The sequence below is a fragment of the Engraulis encrasicolus genome, chromosome 12, assembly GCF_034702125.1.
Source record: "Engraulis encrasicolus isolate BLACKSEA-1 chromosome 12, IST_EnEncr_1.0, whole genome shotgun sequence".
Lineage (NCBI taxonomy): Eukaryota > Metazoa > Chordata > Actinopteri > Clupeiformes > Engraulidae > Engraulis > Engraulis encrasicolus.
The window spans coordinates 38,971,027-38,993,509 of record NC_085868.1 but is presented as its reverse complement, the minus strand read 5'-3'; the positions used below and the strand labels follow the sequence as shown (position 1 = coordinate 38,993,509).

General features: G+C 40.4%; 1 protein-coding gene across 3 annotated transcripts; it reads right to left on the bottom strand.

The window, feature by feature from the left end:
• Nucleotides 1-144: 144 nt before the first annotated feature.
• On the bottom strand, nt 145-20,087 carry creg1 (cellular repressor of E1A-stimulated genes 1). Of its 3 annotated transcripts, XM_063212159.1 has the most exons (9): nt 16,957-17,048; nt 15,015-16,381; nt 9,378-9,478; nt 8,742-8,786; nt 7,959-8,036; nt 3,763-3,798; nt 3,068-3,121; nt 2,858-2,887; nt 145-2,276 (listed from the first exon to the last, which is right to left on the bottom strand). In XM_063212159.1, exons 2-9 carry the CDS (start codon nt 15,079-15,081, stop codon nt 2,214-2,216), a joined length of 474 nt encoding a protein of 157 aa, XP_063068229.1. In that variant the 5' UTR covers nt 15,082-16,381; nt 16,957-17,048; the 3' UTR covers nt 145-2,213. The 3 variants fall into 3 exon arrangements, with proteins under 3 accessions (XP_063068229.1, XP_063068227.1, XP_063068228.1); XM_063212157.1 differs by lacking the exons at nt 145-2,276; nt 2,858-2,887; nt 3,068-3,121; ... (2 more) ...; nt 8,742-8,786; nt 9,378-9,478 and adding exons at nt 18,177-18,296; nt 19,712-20,087 and having other exon boundaries at nt 15,652-16,381; nt 16,957-17,076; XM_063212158.1 differs by lacking the exons at nt 145-2,276; nt 2,858-2,887; nt 3,068-3,121; ... (2 more) ...; nt 8,742-8,786; nt 9,378-9,478 and adding exons at nt 18,177-18,296; nt 19,712-20,085 and having other exon boundaries at nt 15,652-16,381; nt 16,844-17,076.
• Between the last annotated feature and the right edge of the window lie 2,396 nt (nt 20,088-22,483).

Below are 22,483 nucleotides of genomic sequence, written 5' to 3'. Positions count from 1 at the left end.
CCCTCTGATGGTGGCGATCAAAAATGTTGGCCCTCTTTATCAAAAAAGTTGCCTGTCCCTGCGCTGTTGTGATTTTTTTAACAGGACATAGACAGGTTTTGAATTTACAGGTTATGACTGGACTGGTGTTAATGGCATCAGAAAGAACACTCATTGAAGAAAGATTTTTTTATTGTTTGTAAAAGAAAAAAATAGCTTTCCATCCAAGCATTCAAAACATGCATGTATAATCAAAAAGCCTCAAGAGACACAGCATTATTATTTACATGCGTGACATATGTGTGGATGATTTGTTGTCCGCAAACCAAGCAATATATCTTACAAATCCCAAAAGTACAGTTGACATCAGTTTCGAAAAACTGCTGTGTATTTCTGTAGGCCTAATAAAATCAAAGCAAGACTAAAGGCTACAATTCAAATACTTCAAATACTTCATTACAGTCTCTTTGAAGAAAACATGCATCACATACTCATACTATTTGCCATCAAGAGTAATTTTAGAAAATCAGGAAACTGTCTCGCATTTACAACAAAATGCATAAAAAGCCAACCAGGTCTGGACTGGGATGAAAAATCAAGCTGGGTATTTTTAGCCAAGAGCGGTCCGGCAGGCATTGCGATAGACAATGAAGCCTGTGACGAATTTTTTTGTCATCTATTATGAGCCATTTTGACCACAAGAGCCAAAGATATTTAAATCTGACTCGGAGAGATTTGCTATAGCTGCATGAGGATTGCTAACGCTACATTTAGGGGAGGACCAGATCAAAACCATCAACAGTCCACCGGGCAAATGCCGTGTATCCCCTATGGCCAGTCCAGCCCTGAAGCCAACTGTATGCACTGTATAGTAATGACTTAGAACTGTCCACCATTTTAAAAAAAAATCCCCTTGATTTAAATAATTGTGTTTTACCAAGAGAATAGTGAATACGAAAGCTGTGGATAAAGGGTAGTGGTCTGGTTGGATATGGTGCTGGCCTTATAAACAGGATTTAACCAGGATCTAACCAGAAGTCTATACAGTAGGCTCATTGCAATATGTAGGAATGAAATAGGCAACAACAGCATCTTACATTATTTCCAATTATAGACACAGGCAAGTGCTGGGCCTTCTGTAAATATTCTAAACCCAATGTGACCCTTGAGTCGAAATAATTGCCCACCCCTAGCTTAAACCAATTTACCATGCAAATTATTGCTTAATGGTGCGAAAACTACCCAGTAGAGGGCAATGTAGTACAGGTTTTAAATCATCTGTCAGTGCAATTATTACTCTATGTCAGGGCTATTCAAATGGCGGCCCTGGGGCCAGATGCGGCCCTTGGACAACAAGGTTCTGGCCCCCCACAAGCCCCTTGAAATACAGATTTTCGGAATTTAGAGATAAATAATGGGTTCTGTATAGAGCTGAAACGGGACACGGGACGTTTAAATGCAGGATATTACATCTAAGAAATGCAAAACTTTCTGGGGGAGGATCCTCACACCCCCCAATTCAATGAAGTCTCCCATAGTTTTTATCATTGACAGTAGGCAACTATAATACATACTGTACCTATAGTTCGGTCCCTTTACTGGGAGAAATGTGAAAAAATGGCCCTCGTTGACCCCTGCTCTATGTGTTTGGTTGTATTGTACTGCATCCAATCCAAGTAAATGCAATTTAAGCACTGTTTAAGCAAAGTTAAAGTTTGGCAAAATAGCAATTTGGGGGGGAAAAAAGCAAATTATTATTGAAAATATATATATATATATATTGTAAAGAAGTATATGTCATTTGCACAAAAGAGAGATGTGAGATCATACATAATTTCTTTTACATAAAAGCAATAAATCAGCAAAGCTTCTCAGGAACAATGAAACGAGCTCAGGACAAACCATTCCAGGCTAAAGACCCATACAGTATCTCCCTCGCTCTTAAATAGCTTTAGTAACGTGCGTTTTTTTTTTCAGACCTTTTACACGAAGCTCAAACTGTTAGTTTTTGACTTCTTCTATAAACACTGCTCACTTCTGTATCGTGAAAGTATAGTGCGTGTGTGTGTGCCTGCGTGTGTGTGTGTGTCTGTGTCTGTGTCTGTGTCTAACTCCCAATACAACATCTAAGCCAAAGACAGACACCCATAGATTGAGAGTTGTTTTCTTATGGACTGGATGAAACCAAAGTAAGGAGTAAGTCCTCCAGATGGCATCTGAGGAGTAGTGCCAGCTTAGCGTGTCTGCTGGCGGGGCTGCAGTTTGGCATAGGTGTCTTTGGTGCCCGTTCTCAAGCCCTGGATGACAAAGGGAAACAAAGGGAGAAACGCAACATCAGGGCAAACCTCACTGCAAATATATACAGTAAAGGCATGGAGATGATTGATTATGTGTAATTTCTGAACAAGTTTGTTTAGTGTTGAATTGAAATCTTCATTGAAGTAACACTAATAGGATTTTTTTTTTTTCAAACTAAAAATCATTCCAAAATCACATCAGTGGTTCGTCAACTTAGAATGAAAGGCGCATCGGAATTTGATCAGCTGCACTATGGGTCCAAATCATTATCCAACCTTGCTTCCTCTCCTTTTGCATGTGGCCTCCAGATGCGATGATAGTCGCTTCATTCAGTGTCTTGCAATGGCACAATACAAAGGTTATTGTCTGATTTGCAATTGGGATGTTGAATGGGGAAAAAGTCCCACAAGCAAAAGGAGAGGACAGGAGATTAGATAATGAGTTTGATTAATTAAGTTCGGAGTGGCTATGCCACAGTAATTTGAAATTGACGATTCCACTTCAAACCTGTAGGGCAACCAAAAAGAAAAGAAAAAACAGTGTTGCTTTTATTTGTGAGCGAGTGAGTTTGAGGTCATACCTGGTACACTTGGTCATCTTTTTGACGACGCTGTGGAGAGACAGAATGGTGGTTAGCAGAGAGCATTTCATCCAAACATAATGGTGGTTAGCAGAGAGTCCAGGCATGATGGAAGTACAATTCTATTCCGAAGCATTCTGAAACCTATAGTGAATCGTTGCATGATATTGCATTGGTTTTAAAGTGCACTGTGAGAAATGATGCTCTTACATCTTTCTTTGGTTGGATCGATTTGTAGGTGTCCTGGTCTGGTCTGCTCAACGCCTGTGGTTAGAAGTAGATGACATTACATTTAGCAGGTGTGTTTATCCAAATCGCCTTACAGCAGGAGGATATAAACAAGCTGACAGAAATGTAGAGGAACACAACATAAACAAAGGCCTAGCACAGTTAGAACAGGGGCCTACTATAAAGCTGGTTCAGGCGTAAACCAGGTTAAGTTAAGAGGTAAATCATCTAATACAAGAGCCTTCTATTAGATGATTTACCTCATAACATTTTGGGGGCATTTTGGCCTTTATTTAAGACAGTGCAGCGAAGAGTGGGACTTGAAATGCGAAAAGAGAGATGGGGAAGAATCGGCAAAGGACCTGGGCCGGAATGTAACCTGGGTCGCCGGGGTAGCAGCCCAGTCCCCTACCCTTAGCGCCACAACAAGGACACTTCAGATAAACGTTCTTCTAACACATTTTCAATGCATACTCTTTTAACAATCAATTGAAGATATGGATAAATGGGTTTGGATAATATTTAGTATTTGGAGATTTAGTAGTTACTGTATTTAAAGAAATACAAAAAATCAAGAGTGATAGGCTATTGTTTGAAAAAAAAAGGATTCAGTGACATGTGGAGATGTGTGCACTGTGGTGTGTGTGAACGCAGTTTGAATATCGTGCAAGCGTTACCGTGTAAGTGTCGTCATGTGCTTGTTGTCTACGACCCTGGAACAAAACAAAACAAGGCATATTACAAACCTAGTTATTACAACATCACTATGCAAATCACAAACTTAGTTATGCTCTCCTAATTTGACACTTACTGGGAAAAAACATAAATGTGAACATCAACAGCTGGCTACGCATTACTCTTTATGTTTTGTGTGCCAAGCTTGTTGATGACTGACAATGTGAAAGGGCTCAAAATGACAGAGGATTTCCCATGATAACAATAAATATGGTCCGGCTTCAACCCTACAAAGGCCACAGCAGTGAGGGACTAACAGAGATTAGACAGAAATATTCTATAGTGGCACTTCAGGGTTGGAGATGTGACTTGATCATTTGTTCCTACAGTTCCATGTTAACCCTTTGGGACTTAAATTGTGTTGTACACAATAAGTCAATATTGTTTGACATTAATTCGACAGGGGGGGACAAAGGGGACAGTTGGCCTGGGTTTCTCATTACATTACATCTATTGGGCTCAGGGGCCCTTTCAGATGACTTTGTCCTGGGCCTGGCCAAAGCTGTCAGCTGCCCTGGTGGCAGTAAATTCAATGACAGAAAAGTGCAATGATATTGCTATCTAAATCTCTCCCAATAGCGTGAAGAGAAGAACAATACAGGACACCAATAAGGGAGAATATTTTCAATCAATCAGGGCCTAGGGCCTTGAAATACCTTAAAGGGACATTGTGCAGGAAATGGTCAAAAAAGGTACTGCAACTATGCTGCTCATTGAAACTGGGCTTCCTATTGCCAAATTTGATCTTTACATGAAAGTTTTTTTTAAGTAATAAACAAATATTTTCTAGTATGGTCCAAGTAGAGTCATTTTTGCAGCTAAAAATGGCTATTTTTGTAAATTCAAAATGGTGGACCATGGAGAAGATCCGCCTTTTCATGTATGAAAAGTGCAATTTTCCCAGTCATAATGAATAATTAGAATTTGATGGTGGTGGTAAGTATTCATGAAAAAGGTAACATTAGTGAATGGGCAGCATGAATTCTGGAAATAAACAACTAAAAATCTCACACAGTGTCCACTGTCCTGGTTACAAGTAAAAGTAGCCTTTTTGCGATCATATCTCACCATAGGCTGTCACCCATAACCTCTAACCACAGGTGGTTTCAGTTATCTCCATGGGTGGAAACAGGACGTTTGATGCAGCCCAGGTCAGCAGAAACACCTGACGCATCCCCCCTTGCTCATGAGCGCTCTCTCTGACAGACACTGACTGACTGACTGAATCTTTGTCTTCATTTACGGTAAGAATGAGGGTAGACAGCAGTTACACTTGGTAAAATATTTAGATTGAGCTCATTTGAACACCTTTGCCTGAGAGGGGACAGGGTTTGGAGCAGTGTTGTACAAAGTAAAAGTAAAAGTACTCTTACGTAATTACAACACTAGTGGTATGATATTACACCAGTGGTGTAGTCTACATAGAACGCGGGTATACGGAGTATACTCACTTCTAAATTTCAGGGATTTCAGTATACCCACTTAAAATTGATTGATCCATTATTTTGAATGGCACAAATATATACAGTATACCCACTTCAAAAATGCTCCAATATACAGTATACCCACCATAAAACAGTAGACTACTAGCCTGGTGAACCAGCGCCACCCACTGGACGGCAAAATGTTTTGTCTACGGGTGGGTCTGGCCTCGCATAATGATTCAATGAAGCCAGAATGCCATGAATCTGGCAAACCAATTACAACGCAAAGATGTGTTTTGAATCAAAGCGGGCAGGGTTTTGAGGGAAGGTTGTTCTCATCAACAATCTTCGGATTTATTATGCATCGAGGCCAGACTAAATTAGACATCCAGTAGACTACACAACTGTATTATATGGTTTTAACTTTGTAATAAGACACTGCTAGTGTGTAATCACATCTGTAGGAGCACTTCTACTTTCTATAACTCTGATTTGAAGGATAGCCTCGTGCAGGTTGAGGACGGGAATCATTTTACATTACATCACATTATATTATATTGCATTTGGCAGATGCATTTTAACCAAAGCGACTTACAGTGGAGGACATAGTCATAGCCTACAACACTTACAGGTAGAAAGTACACACAGCAATATACAGAACAACAAGTGCAGATGCCAAGTAGGGTTAGCTTTTGTTTTTTAAATTACATTAGCACAGGGTTAAAGGGACACTGTGTGAGATTTTTAGTTGTTTATTTCCAGAATTCATGCTGCCCATTCACTAATGTTACCCTTTTCATGAATACTTACCACCACCATCAAATTCTAAGCATTCATTAAGACTGAAAAAATTGCACTTTTCATACATGAAAAGGGGGATCTTCTCCATGGTCCGCCATTTTGAATTTCCAAAAATAGCCATTTTTAGCTGCAAAAATGACTCTACTTGGACCATACTAGAAAATATTTGTTTATTACTTAGTAAACTTTCAGGTAAAGATCAAATTTGCCAATAGGCAGCCCAGTTTCAATGAGCAGCATAGTTGCAGTACATTTTTTGACCATTTCCTGCACAGTGTCCCTTTAAGTACAGTGCACACATACGTACACACACAACATGCCAAACAGTCTACCCCGGGACTGAGCTAATTTTTAATTTACACACACTTGCAACTACATTCCTGTACATGAAAAGTAAGTAGAAGGCAAATAGTCGACAAAGCGAAGACAGCAGAGGCGTTATGAAGTGAATTTAGGGTCTAATCTCGGTTTTGATGAGATCTGCACTTAGTGCTGCTTTGCTTTGAGGAGAGAGCGCGCAGCCCCTCATCAGAGGCATCCGCCAGCCTAACCACAAGCTGCTTCAGTGACCGCCATCAGTGGAACAGGAAGCTCAATTACATGCGCACTCAGAGACAGAACGGCCACCCCCCCCCTCCCCCTCCCGTGAGTATATGTACAACTTTACTAATCCTTTAAACGGCACAACCATACAAAAGGCTTTGCAGTAGCTGAGTTCAGTGTTGAAATTGTAACAAAAGGCCATACAGTTGCAAGCTATAATATAGTTTGTTACTGTACGACCTAATTTCCCTATTTCAATTAAGATTGTAGAAGGCCAATTCAATAGTAGTCAGATCGTAGTATTCAATTAAGATTGTAGTAGGCCTATGCACATGGCAGCTATGCTACATGATCCATCTGCCCTGTATGATCTATTGACGGCGTATACAGACTGCAGTCTTAAAGGGGTATGCCACTATTTTGGGGCTTAATACAGTTAAAATCGTTGGCTGGGGTTTATAAAGGTGGTTAAGTGTCTTATTTTTCATGTTAAGCGTTGTCTTGCTTTAAGACAAGTGAAAAGAGGGAGTATGTAGCTAAGCTAGTGAAAGTCAATGGATCACTGTAGCATGTAGCATGCTACACGGATGCATTGACTTTCACTAGCTTAGCGACATGCTCCCTCTTTTAACTTGTCTTAAAGCAAGACAACGCTTAACATGAAAAATAAGACACTTAACCACCTTTATAAACCCTGGCCAACTATTTTAACTGTATTAAGCCCCAAAATAGTGGCATACCCCTTTAACTAGAAATGCACTAAGAGAGTGCGGACCTCCGCCAAGCTGTATGATCAAACATTATCTATCTTACACCCTAGTTTCTTAAAAAGTCTTTCGACCTTGTTTTTGTGGAGGTAGAAACTGGAATGTCAAAATTCATCCTATCCCGCAATGGTGAAGAATCTTGAAATAAATAACTTTATCCTTATGTCATTTCCAACAACTGACAAAATGTCATCAAAATCCATTCATAACTTTTTGAGTTATCCTGCTGACAGACAGACAGACAGACCAACACGACCGAAAACATAACCTTGGCGGAGGTCATGATTACATAGGCATATTTGGCACTTGCTAGCCTTGTTATAATGTTTGATGATGGTCCCAGAGAATAACAAAGTTGACTAATAATTATGCACACCGACCTGATAAAGGCTTTTGGCAGACATTTGCCTCCTTATATCACACCTTTTTCTAATTACAAAAATGCTCATCATCTGGAATGCTTAAATCCGATTCTTGTGTTCATACAGGCTGGAGTTGGAAAATATGCCTTAAATGGATGATGTGTTCAAAATACTTATTTTCCTCAAAATTCTGCACACTGCTAAGATAAGGTAAATAACAATAATTTTAAATATGTCTTACTCGTCCAGAGCCACTCTCGACATCTCCACGGTTGTGACTTAGCACGTCATAGTTATCCTCAGGCTTCTTAACCAGGGCCTACAGACAGGAAAGCAAAAGCTTAATTAGACAATACTGCCATAGAAAAAAAACAAAGTGAAAATTAAGTTAGGGTTCATTTTAGTGTACCTATATGTAACAACATGAAATGTTGGGCATACAGTAGTTATGTAAGGGTTAACGTTCGGCGAGAAGGTCGCTACCGTGGAATAGCAGCACGACCAAGAGAATCTTTAGACCCCGACGCGGAGCGGAGGACAACAGGTGTAGTCTATTACAGCAGCTGATTAGAGTCTTTTTGAAAAGTCGCTTTAGCAGTGAAAAGTCTTGTTGCCATTGACAGCGGTCTGTTATAGACCAACCCGTCCGTTATCGAAAAATAACACACGTGCGAACGTTGGGGAGCCCCGTTGAAATGAATGGAGCATTCGACCGATGACGTCACACCATATAATAATACTTATTAGTTACTTATTAGTTATTACTTGGCCCCGATCATGTGGCTCTTGCATTAGGAGCCAAGGGGCCATGTTGCTATCTGATATGACTGCTCTTGCTGTAGGTACAGTACTTACATTGTGCACGTCAAACATCGACCCTAACCTTAACAATATCGTACAGTGCAAGTAGTGAAATATAATGCAACCTCTTGCACAGTGCTGGTGTGTTTTAAAAAGTCAGAACAATCAGTTTGTGTTTACGACCGTCTGTTTACTAGTCCACTAGTATGCATAGGGGACTTACGGCATATGTGCTGTCTTGTGATGGGGAGGTCTTGGGCTTGCCGCACTGAAAAAGTAAGCATACAAATGAAGACGCATCAGAAAGATGGCACACAGGGGCAAAGCTATAGGGCAGGGTTGGGCAACTTTCATTATAAGGTGGGCCAACATTTTTTATTACCACCATCAGAGGGCCACATGACCACGCACTTGAGAGAATTCACAAAAGGATAATTAACCTTTTCTATATTTATACCTGAAAGCTTACATTATTGATTTAGAAGGGGTTAAAAACTGTCCCATTTCTTTAAAAAATAAAAAATAAAAAAAGTGAATCTATGGGCCACACTGAGTGAGAAGGTGGGCTACATGTGGCCCCCGGGCCTCCAGTTGCCCACGCCTGCTATAGGGGGTACCAGTGTTGGTGGTAGGGCCCGATTATGACATTGACGGGCCATCAGTGTTCCGCCACTGATGGCTAAGCTCCTCACATAAATCTTTGGACAAGAGAGAAATTGTTCACAACACATAAGCATTCTTGTGAATATTATTACCCATCTAGGGTTTTTTTTCATCATTTTGATATCCAGTTGCTGACAACTTAACTCTTTCGACATAACATTCACGATAAGCAATACAAGAAATCTATGAAACTCACCCTCTCTTTGACAAACAGAGCGGTGATCATGACGCCGTAAAACATCAGAAACCCATCCAGGATGTAGCACAGTCTGGGATCAAACAGATGCATTTTGGCCTCTGTTGGGATCAAAGAAAAGAAAAGCAGTGAACAACTTTTTTTCTGATTTCTGTTACTGTGTAATTATTTTATTATGATGATGTGTCTCATTCACTGATGCACATACATCAGACCTGATCATCTTAACCTTTCTTGTACAACAGCATGTCACTTTTAAAGCTCGCTGTATCAGGAAGGAGCCTGACAATCCTATTATACTGTGTGTTCAGCAACAGTTCTCAGGTTTACCCCAACGTATTTTCACTTTTATGCTTTTCTTCTCGATACCGGGTAGGCTACACGATGGCCCACTTTCACAGGTGTGTGTCTATGGCAACCAAATCTGCCTGCTTTTGGAGTTCGCCTCAGATAGAAGACGACTGTGACACCAATGCTGTATTTCGGTGTCATGAATTCACAGCTGTAAAACTCCGCCGTAGCCAGAGGTGTATAGACAAAAAGCAGAGTTACCTCATCAGGTGCATTAGTATAGCTGGTGTATAAACTATGCAAGATCATGCATAATTACATCAATAAGAATACTTCTCATTCTTACAGACATCTCTGGCTGCAACCACACTATCTAAATATTTCAAATCTTGTAGACAACGGTAAGTTAAATGGTGTCTGTGTCTGTGTGTGTGTGTGTGTGTGTGTGTGTGTGTGTGTGTGTGTGTGTGTGTGTGTGTGTGTGTGTGTGTGTGTGTGTGTGTGTGTGTGTGTGTGTGTGTGTGTGTGTGTGTGTTTTGTCAATGTCAATATATGTTTGGTTTAACTGCACAGAGACTGGTCAAACGCAATTTCAAAACTTCTGAGCCAACCCTGTTACATAGATTTTTGACAATAAAGTACACTTGACTTGACTTCACTTGACTTGAAGGTGTCATTTGATAAAAAAAGCTCTTGCCAAATAGTGGAGGAAGGGGTGGTTATGATAAGCTATGCTTTGCATTATGTCACTTGAAGGATGAAGGGGTGGTTGTAACACAAGTTTTTCCTGTATTGCAAAGCATAACATATCACGGCAGTTCATCATAAAGCATTCCTAATGTGGCAAATAGTGGGCTATTATAGCAATCCTTGACCGCCAAAAAAACATGCTACGCAATTCCTATTTCTACTACAGTGTATACAATTAAGTGTTTTTACGAACAGGTTTAACCAGGATGGAAACTATAAAAATTCTGCCAATGTGCACATGAATTGGTCCAACTAATTTAATACTATAGATGTTGACCTCTTACGGCCAATTCTCACCTAAATGTCCTTGAATATTCCCCAAAATATTGCTTCACACAAATCCATTAAAACCTCAAAATATTTCTTTTGGAAGCCAAACCAACATGCATTAGCCTAATTTGTCCATGCCAACCAAAAACAAAGTGCAGAGAAAGCCCTTACAAACATTTATATTCTATAGAGACTAGACACTAGTCTGTGACATTTTTGAATCACGTCATTTGCACTGAAATGAAACAAGATTTTCCGAAAACGTTCAGATTTCATTCAGATTCAGTTTCATTCCAGTCACTGCCCTTTCCACTGATTCATGTTTACAGACATGATTTCAGTATTTTCTACTGCACAAAAATCATTAAGAAAAGAATGAGTCATAATAATAAACTCACATTTCCAAAACAGTTTACAGCTGTACCATTGGAACACTTTAAATAATTCACAAGAACATTGAATAGCAAGCAAGCAACAACAACAAAAATGCAGTAGATGTTATGCACTGTTTTCAAAGATTGAACCATATTCATGGAACATCATGACATTTAAATGATGTTGAAACAACTTCCAAAATGTATTCCTTTACAACTTCACAAGTTGTATTGCAGAAACCGGTAGCCTAGTACAAGTCAAGCCACTAAGTGTAATCCTACTACCGTATGTGTGAAAAGTCTGTGCGTGTGTGTGTGTGTGTGCGTGCGCGTTCCAGTGAGGCTATTAACACATACTTGGTGATTTGATGTTGCCAGGAAAAGCAGCTGCCATTCTAAAATGATGCTATTTAAACTCAAAACCACAAGCAAGCTGATGTGTTGGAGATCTAAAGAACAGGAAGCTGCACTGTGTGTCCTATAAATGGTACCTGACAAGGCTTTGGGCTATTTCACTCCAAAAAACATTGTAATCTGTTTGAGATTAATCCAGGCTACTGTGTTTATTTAAAGCTGCAAGACCATTTTAAGAATGTTAAAGGGGTATGCCACTATTTTGCCACTTAATACCGTTAAAATCGTTGGCCAGGGTTTATAAGGGAGGTGAAGTGTCTTATTTTTCATGTAAGCCGTTGTCTTGCTTTAAGAAAAGTTAAAAGAGGGAGCATGTTGCTAAGCTAGTGAAAGTCAATGGATCCGTGTAGCATGCTACATGTGATCCATTGACTCTCACTAGCTTAGCTACATACTCCCTCTTTTAACTTGTCTTAAAGCAAGACAACGCTTAACATGAAAAATAAGACACTTTACCACTTTTATAAAGCCTGGCCAACGAATTTAACTGTATTAAGCGCCAAAATAGTGGCATACCCCTTTAAGTGAGGGTATCATTTTAGATTTTACAGTTGTCTTTCTGGTAAAGGCCCTGGGGGATGGATGAAATGGCTGAGCCGCATGTGGCCCTTAGGGCCCAGAGTTAGCCCACCTCTTATAGGGGAGAAGTTTACATCAGTATTACTTTATAGGCAATGATGAGAAATGTGGCTTCACTTGGGCACAATATCTGGTGCTGAACAAGGGAACTTTTTTAAAGAAAGGTTCGCAAACTCCTTTGGACTCCAGAGGAGTACACAAACCTCTCTTCAAAAAATGTTGAGAAATTTAACTGATGAAACAACTTCCTGAGATGTCAACATTGGATTATCTGTGTGTTAACAGATAACGGTGCAAAGCAGTGTGATACAAGATCACGTAGACAGTTGGTACTGCCAAATTCTGGTTTATTTAAGGTTTCTCTGAAGGTGTAAATATTAAAACGTCAGTCGTGTGTTCATACCTAATAAATGGTTGAACTTTAAGCAGCAGTGTGCTCTAGCTTTCTCCTCGTCCAACATTTGTCCCATTATAATTCATCTGCCAGCTAAGGGATCATGTGTAGAGTCATTTAAATTACATTTATGATTTCTCTTTGCTGTATGGTGTAGTAGACAATCATAATTAATGTCACAGGAGGGGTGTTTAGAACTGGGCCATGCAGGGCTATGATGGACATCCTCACAGTAGACCTACACCAACCTAAACTACTCACCTTTAAAAAATAATAAAATAAATTGCAGTAACTTGTGATTCTATTTGGTATTTATGTCATATGATTAAACTCTATACTGATGTGTGACAAATGTTAGCAGCTGAACTGTGTGTGTGTCTGTGTGTATGTTACATCATCAGGTTTTTCTTGTAAATGTCCTTGAGTATGACGTGAGGTAGGGATATCAAACTCAGGCCCGGGGCAGTGGGGTCATTTTATTTGGCCCGGGAGATCATTTCAAATGTTTATTACAGTTGGCCCATCATCAATACATAGCAATATGACTTCAGCATGAAATTTGGTGTGCAGAGGAATATAGGCTGAGGACAATGTACGTAACATTTCCCACTCATACAGCAGAATATGTTCAGGCCAATTTAAGCCATCCTAAATGGGTGTGAAATATGCCTTTAAGTAGTGTGTCCCTGCATAATTTTAGCCCATTTTGATCAAATAAATGAGTTTTTCCAGTGACTTTGCCTCTCACTTTGACTTTGACCCTCAGTCAATTTGAATTTGACACTACTGACTTAAGGTGTAATATGTGAAAAATGCTTAGCAGCAGTGTGTGTGTGTGTGTGTGTGTGTGTGTGTGTGTGTGTGTGTGTGTGTGTGTGTGTGTGTGTGTGTGTGTGTGTGTGTGTGTGTGTGTTGACATGATGTCAACATGCAGTGTGGAAATGTCGTTACGGTAACATGCGCTACATTGCTTCATAAAATGTTAACCCATGAGTTTTTGTGCAGAAATTGTAAAGAAAACGTTCAAACTCAAATCTAAAAAAAAAAAATGTTGACATTGTATTGGCTGAAGTTTCGTTTTTTAAAAAGTGTAAAAATATTGTTTGTCTGAGTTGCAGAGGCTGATTGAGATTTCCTGAAAGTCTGCTGTAAGTCACTGCGACAGGTCAGATTCCATTCCCAGCAGAATGACTAATGTGGAAAAATAAAACAAGCTTACGGTACGTATTGCAAATACAATTGTGAGGTGAAATGTAAAGACGTTGCCCTATAATACAAATGGCTGTTTACATCTACTTTGACGGACATTATAGGCAGATAGTTACATTTAACAATTTTCCAAAAAGTTTAAGTTCATTTAATGTATGACACAATTACATCATGCATGCACATCATTCTAAGGAACAAGTTCACTTTCTCACAAGAAATATTGCACAAAAAACATCAGATAACAGTTCCATCATCAGTTATCAGATGTAACAGTTCCACTGAAGAGATTAGATTAAAGTAGAACAGCTATTACAAGACATATGAAATCTTCAACACTAAATGACATCACTGAATCTAAAAGCTATGCAAACACACACTAACATTTATTGCTGAACACATATGTTTCAAATGCAAAAATTGGAGTACCCTTTTCAAGGATTGTCTTCTGGTTATAACGGTTTGCACAGATAACTGTAGGATCATTTTCATTCCCTTCATAAAAACTATGCCTTTTCTTAAATAATAGAATATTCCACCACCAAAAAAGCAGACTATTTCTTTGTCCTTCAAATACTATAAAGTTACACAACCAATAAACATACACATACTCTGACTAGTCAGGTTATAGCCGTACACAAGTTGAAATGTGGTGTTACTCTAATGAGCTATGAAGCTTTTCGGCAAAGGCTTTCAGAAATGGCATCCATCTTGTCTCTGCCCAAGTCGATATACAGCACACTCGTCTTGGGCTCGCTATGATCCCTTCCATAAATAAAGTTACTACATTTTCAGGCCAAACTGTGCAAACTACTACAAAATGGGCACCAGACCCATGTTGTATATTTTTAATAATAAAATGAATACACTGAGTTATTACAAGCGGTGTGGAAATGTGGTGGGGAGTGAAAATGGTTGCTCAAACCTGTCTTGAGCATTGCTAGTTCTCCATGGTAAACAAGGAGCTTCGCAAACTATCGTAGTTAAAGTTAAATTTAAAATTGATGATGTATTTTATTAATACCGGTTGGCATTGTCAAGGCAGCTTTATGCTTGGTTTTGTCACTACGTAACACAAGACATAAGACACTTTACTTTACTTTACTTTACGTCACATTTGTGTGTCTGTAAAAAAAAACAAAAAAAAACCAGCAGACACAAATGCTTCACTCTGAACAGTGAAGAGGCGAAGAAAGTTCTAGAATCTTAAATTCAGGCCCCCACGCCACTCAAGGCAATGGACTTTTCAATGATTGATCAGAAGTTTAGAACACTTTGATATTGTATGAAAATCAAAAATATCACAATCAATGAAAAGAGAAAGACCTGCTTAAGTATAGATATATAAAATGGTCTTACCTGAAGAAGGGATCGCCAGGATCGCGAAGAGCAAAAGCACAACACCAGTACGCCCTTGGCCGGCCATTTTGGATTTGCCCTGTTGAGGAGCTGCAGGAGGGTTGTTGTCGACCTGAACTGAACAGGAACGCCAAGAGACGCTGCAGTGTGTCTTGATGACAGGAAGTCAGTGGGTCACGTGGGTGCAAAGGGTTCGACACTGCCATTCTCATTCTCTCGTTCACACAGGAAGTGGGCCAACCACACTCCACCTGGTTACATATTTGCCCCGCCCACAAAAGACATCGTGCAAGCCCTAACCTCTTTGGAGTTTCTGGGGTTTTTTTTTTCATTTATTGAAACTGACAGATGCAACCACCTGCACGCTCATATAAACAGACACTCTCACAGATACAGAAATGTTAGAACATCTTCCAACAGCTCAAGATACTGCACTGATTGCATGCTGAGGAACAATTGCAAACATACCAATACACAATTCTTTTTTAGCTGTAGACAAAACTTTAGAGAGGGCTGGACCTTGTCTTGCTCTATTAACTGCGTTTTGCCCTGTGGTATGATGTTCAGGCACTGATGGCATTATCACTTTAGATATTGTTTTGATAATCTAGATAATTCAGAAGAAAGACTAGAGGTGTTTAAATCAAAAATAGCTTTAATTCATAAAGTGCTCACACAGAAATAGATCACACATATGAAAAACTTTGTATAAAGTTTAGAATAAAAGGCAAGAAATACTGCCAAACAGCAGTGCATTACTTACAATGTCATAATGATTTAAATGTGTTTGTTCACAGGTGAAAACCATGTATAAGGAAGTAATCCAATAGAAACAAACAATATTGGTTATGTTTGTCTTGAAAAGGAGAACTGAAAGATAAAAATCCTATGCCGTACTCTACAAGACCACAATCATATGCAGTGTAGTTGTACACCATATGCTAGTGTTATACCCAGGTAAGCTGTCCAGTCCCTTAAAATGGTACAATTCACTTTTTAGGTCAAACTAATGCCAAAGTTTTTCATCCTTTTCATGTTGTAAAAATTACAATTATTCAGAAAAATAATTTTGATCCACTGGGACTGACATTCCTATGTAGTATAAAAAATAATTGTTTGATTTGGCTGGAGTTAAATAGACTCAACACATCATTCAGGGATATGGGTTTGAATAAAAACATATAACCTGGAGATTAGACATTGATTGACAATCATGATGGTCATAGGCAAGTAGAGCTTGCACTTTACATCATTTCCGTGACAGGCAAGCCATTACTGTAAATACCATTTTAAAACCTTATGACTGGAAGACAGGTGGCTGTGGGACCGCATGCATCTTGATTCTGTGGTGACTGTGTCTCAGGTTTCTGTGGAAAAAAACAAGGCAATTAGTGTCAGTGACTGATAATGAGTGGGGTTCCATCAAACCATTTTATTCCATTTACATTCCATTCGATATCACACTTCCAGTTTTTCACAATGCATGTACTGCATGCATCATCATGTATGAGCTAATACAGCTGGTATTATTGCCAGTAAATGATCGACAGACCAAGAATACATGGATGCAAGCCCCAAATGGACTTAAGGGCAAAAAATACATATTAAACTTCTTGCATCAGATTTACGAATATAAAAAAAAAAAACGTTACCATGTACCATAATAAGATGATGAAGAGCGACTAGCTCGAAAGCGCTCACTAGAGAAATAAAAAAGCAGCACGGGAGTAGTGTGCGGCTATTCTTTTTTTTATCTCCATAATAAGATATTCCCATCATAACGTTTTTCATAACTATACTGTAAAATACACATTGTACTCAGCCCTTACCATCAGCACTGATCAAGTCAACAGGCTGGCAGTGTTTCTCAGTAAGGGGTGGCCTTAAAGTAGTCGTCTGGGGTGACGATCTTGATGCCCCCAAAGTAGTCCAGCACCCACACCTGGGTGATGTTCATCTTGGCGAAGAACCAGTTGTGGTCCGACGGCCAGTCCATCATCTCCGGGTGCCGGCTGAACAGCGCCTTCTTGGCCACGACCTCCTCCACTGAAGTGTTACGAATCTGCGGAGCAACATGTATAGTATTAGTATCTGAAATATGAAATATGTATTAAGGCTGAGTCCCATTTCACCCCTTAGCCCTACGCCTTTCCCCTTCCCCTCCGTTTTGCGCGTTCAAGTGAAGGGCTAGGGCCGCCACAATTTACATTCAGACAGAGGGGAAGGGCTTTCTACCCCTTCAAACGGAAATTTTCCAGAGGCAGACTTCAAACTGAGGGGTACGCCGATTTCCCCCCAATGCATTGCGAATGCCTTTAAAATTTGGCGGCATCCACAAGAGCATACAAATATAAGTATTTTCGCCTTAATTTACGGTTACATACTACACAGTTGTAATAATTATTCCATTGTACCAAGTTAAACATTGTCCCAATGTGTAATGGTCATTTTCTCCATGAAACGCACATGAAGAAAAATTGCTTTTAATGTCAACCCATTGCATGGAAGTCGTGAAGGAATTGCGAGGGTCATGCAACACCGTTGTGGTTGTGCCAGTAATATCAAGCAATATCATCAGTGATAACGCACATAGCCACTTTCTTTTCTCTGGACTTATTCTGGCAGGCAAGCAAATCACAAAAAATGTGTCAAAAGAAACTGTTTTGCTGTCAGTAAATTGTCAACCATCTTCATTGAGTATCTGACAACGGAACTAACTGAAACATCATGTGATTCAAAAATGTGGAAGAACACTGGTTTCACAGCAAATGACAACAGTGCAACAGTGTTTTTTTCCGTCCCTTGCTTGCATGTCTGTCAATGTCTTTTATCTATGTACAGTTGCTAGTACTATTATGCTAGTGTATTACTATTGCTAGTGTACTCTACAACAGGACCTTCCTGGATAAATAGAAGTCATTATCTTATTTGAAAATACAAAATACATTAAATTAATAGCTAAATCAAAGGTTAAGGTCCATTCATCAAACACCCTCATAACCACATCCATCTTTGGTGTGTGACGCATTCTGTTCTCACTCCGTTTCTTGTGTCAAATTACATTCAAAATAAACAGCAAGAACGTGTGGAAACACTCCACATGTATCCGTAACTGTGTCACATGTAGGCATGAATGTGCCTTAACAGCAAGTCCAACTGTACCTCCATCACTGATCCGGAGAGGATGATGTGGGCACAGAGGGGGCTCTGGGGGTCATAGCCTTGCTGTCTGCAGAAGTCTGTCTGAGCCAGGGACACACAGAGGGAGGCCTGGGCGTTTGCCTGCAAAACACATTGTTTCATTTAAACAAATACATATATAGGCCTACCATTATGGTGACTTAGTTAGAATACATTAACTATTACTCTGCAGGGGGTATGCAATTATTTCAATGTGAAGACTTTCATTAGTTAGCCAAGGGGGGAAACCTATTTACAGTAGCCTAGGCTATAGGCCTATGGCAGATGTTCAGTTAAAGGATGAGTAAATCCAAAGAAAAATGTGCAATACATGGGTCATTTCATGTGAAATGACACTTTGGAACCCGACCGACACCGATTTCAATCATACTTGCTGTGCCTGTTTAGTAGCATGGTAGCACCCCAGAACTGCATTTGGGTGAATCCGACAAAGGTAAATATATGAGGGTAGGGCACTAGGCATTCAGCCTTGATTATATCAGTCAGTATAAGTCACAAAAAGATGTCTGTGGTGTTATTTGAAAGGTCTTTTCTGGCTCTACAAATTACACAAACAGCATGGAATACAACAACCCTCAGAATATGAATTATCATGAATTGAAAAATAAAAAATTGAATTAGAACTCCCTTAGTATTGGGGTGCTACCTTGCTGCTAAACAGGCACAGCAAGTATGATTGAAATCGGTGTCGGTCGGGTCCCAAAGTGTCTGATTTCATGTGAAATGACCCACATGTTTATGTCTTAATCAGTTTCAGCTTACAGTTCCAAATCTAATTGAACGGAGTCTGTGGTCACTTGTGCTTGTGCTTAACAGTGGGAGGGTTGTTTTACAGACATATCACCTGCTCAACTGCCAATGCACAGCAAAACCCATGACATATACAATGTCATGAAAATACACATTGCATAATCAAAGGAGCACCTACTGTAGACAAGCTGCATCAACATTTTTTAACAGGACATCAGCACCATGTCACATGGACAGGACACATGCCACTGTCATGCAGCCTAATCTCTGTTAAACATGTGCTGTGTCATGTTGGAGGCCAGATGCCTTGAAGGTGTTCAGTTTGTGTTCAAAAGACGACCCTGTAAACAGTGTTGTTGCTCTAGGTAGGCTATGGAAAATGTGCAGTGTGCTCTAAGGAAGTAGGTACTGTCGAAAACAAAACAACCACATTGAGTGAGCATCACTCAAAACAATGTCATGCAACCAAATGGAATGGGGCACAGAATGGAACACACTTATGCTCAGGAGATGAAAGTAGTGAGAACAAGATTTCACACCATCTACATCCACTGCGACATTGGTGGCTATCTGCTTGAGCCAACATGCTCGCTACGTCACATTGTTGTGATACCATCTGCAACTTGGCGCCCCTCTACAGCTGTGCCACCCTGCTGCCAAGGGCAGATAGTGGAGGATTACACAAGTTCAACTTGTAGCACACTTTACATAGACATTAACAGTAAACAAGGTTGGCCTATACGTACCTCCAAGTCCTGCACGGATATTTCCATGCGTGTCAAATACATGTAGGGAACCCCTTGCCCATGTCCCACGGGTCCGTCGCTGATGGAGAACACGTTAGCGAAAGGTTGTCCTTTCACCGGGTCGTGCGTTGAGATCGTCGCCATAGACGCCCACTGACATTGGTTGACCACATACCGCGCAACACGCGCTACCTCGTCGTGGGGTGGTATTTTAAGCTGGTGCTGGTGGTGTGGTTTTCTGGACTGCCCGAGCCCAAGGAGTAGCACCAAAACTAAAGCAAAGAGTTGCACCCTCATGTCTGTGCTGCTTCTTGCTTCTTGCTCCGTGCGTCTGTACTGTGCTGTTATGCTAAGCATGTGTTTGAGTCATGTGATCGCCACATTCTCACGTGACTTGGAAAAGGAACGCAGAGGTCCGCTGAAGATGACGTAGGCTGAATTCGAAACGGGAGGCAGTGACTCGATGACTCTCCTCCTACATAAACAGGTCACTGATCAGTTAGCTGATGAGGCAGCCGTTACGAACGGCACTAACGAGTGCGCCGCCTTGCGCATTTGATGTTACGGCGATTCTTGCGATTCTATGGCGGGAGTTACGTTCATCACGTTAGCGCTTAGCTTACGCATGCTATTTGAACGGTGAATGATCGTCAGACGGCGGAATCGTAAAATAGGCTATAAATAGATCTAGCGACAGCATATTTAGATACTACAATGTTGATTTATGCATTCGATTTTCAATATCTACATACATAAGTGTCAGATTAAAGAGTATGATAAGGTAGTAGTTTGGGTAGTAGCCATGTTTGTTTTTCAAGTTTCCGGTTGAGAGGGAGGTGGCGCACAGCATGTTGGGTACCAAGGCAGCGAAGTCAGCATCTGATGTATCCTCGAAATATCCTCGTTACGCCCACAAATGCAGTCAACTGCCGAGAGAGGAAATAAAGCAATTTTTCGTTTCGATTCACACTTGATGGACTCGATGTCCAGTTAGCTCACTGGAAGGACAGCTGCCTTCCCCATTTCGAATCGGGCCGTAGCCTGGGCGATGTGACACTGGTGTCCATTTTTTAAGTCAATTGAAATAGGTAGGCCTAATAATAACTAGTAGGGTTGCCACCCGTCCCTTGAAATACAGAATCGTCCCTTATTTAAAGGTTGAGTCCCTTACTTTTCCCTCATTTTTCCTTAAAGTTCCTTATTTTCATGAATAGCTAAGGCTGAAACGGGCCACAATTTGGTGAAAATGCAGGAAATTCCATCTAAAAAATGCAGGTGCCCCTTATTTTCATTGCTGAAAGGTGGCAACCCTAATAACTAGGCTGCTTTCTCTGATAATAACGATTGTCAAGGAGTTTTCAACAGTAGCCTGTCCTGCTTAATGTCAATGCCAGAAGCCCAGTTCCCCTGACCTCAGACTCCCTGTTCCAGCACATTTTAAAAATATATATTTTTCAGATCACCTATCCCATATTCAGCACCATGGTCAAGGCCACAGTAGCCTATACCCTCAATTCCCATCTTCAAGACAGTAAAGTTACTATTGTGTAAAATAGTGAAGAAACTGCACACACTCCTGCAAAATTCCCTTTTATTTTTTCTCTCCATGTGCTCGTTAAGAATTGAATGTTGAGAGAAAGTGACAGTTGAGATGGAACCTTTTATTGGCAGCACCTGTTCTGATTGTATGGCAGTTAGTATTCTGCTCTAAGGCAGAGGGCAGAATCAAAACCGTTTCTAGTTTTTAGATTGCTGTTGTTAAAAAGCTAAAAGGAATTGACACATGTCCTCCTCACATATTGGAGTCATCCGTGATCTTTCTAACAGTCTTTGAATGAAGTTTATAGGTTAAACAGTTCAGTCACAAAAGGACCTCTTGTGGAAGATGTGCTGACCTCTTCAGAAAGGCACTTCAAGAGTCAATGGGAAAAGCCATTGGGCCAGCCCTGCAGTTTTTACACACCTGCCATTTAAAAAGTAATGGGAGTTGGGACATGATACTTTCACAGTTTGGAGTCATCTCATAGAGTTAACTAAACTTCTAGGTGAAAGTGACCGAAAAAGCCTCCTACACTCTGATCTGTAGAGTGACGGAACACTGTCTCCTGAAGGTTCTACCATTGTTTTCTATGGGGACCCAAATTTGCACAAAATCGCCAAAAACGGAAAAACGACAAGAGACACGGACACGCTATATCAGAACAGATGATCTCCAAGCCGAGCCGGTCTCGGTGTCTCTATCTCAAAAGGCCTAGGAGGAGATCCATTTTCTATTTTTACTGCCCTGCACAAGAAAGAAACAAAGCAAGCAAGCAAGCAAGCATAATAATAAACGGACTTCGAGATTACTAGAATCGGGGTGCATAGGGTGACCAGACGTCCCGGTTTAACCAGGACAGTCCCGGTTAGTGTGTCCCAGGTCCCGAGCAAACTCTGTACAAATATGTGCCATATGTAATTTGGCCACCCGCTACATTGCGTTACATGTCTATCAGGGTAATGGAAAAGATTACATGTTTACCTGCCACAATTAATGGCAGCCAGCGCTTGTATAGAAAGTCTGAAGGAGTCAGTTGCGATTTTGTCTTTCCTCCCTCTAAAATTGATTAGAATGCAGGAAATTGCATCTAAAAAATACATTTGTTTGGGGGGAGGACCCCCAGACCCGCCTGCCAAATATTGTCCTTCAGTCACGCACAAAGTGTCCCGGTTTCAGACTACAAAAATTTGGTCAACAGTATGTCTGATGTCAACATATTTTCAACTGTTACA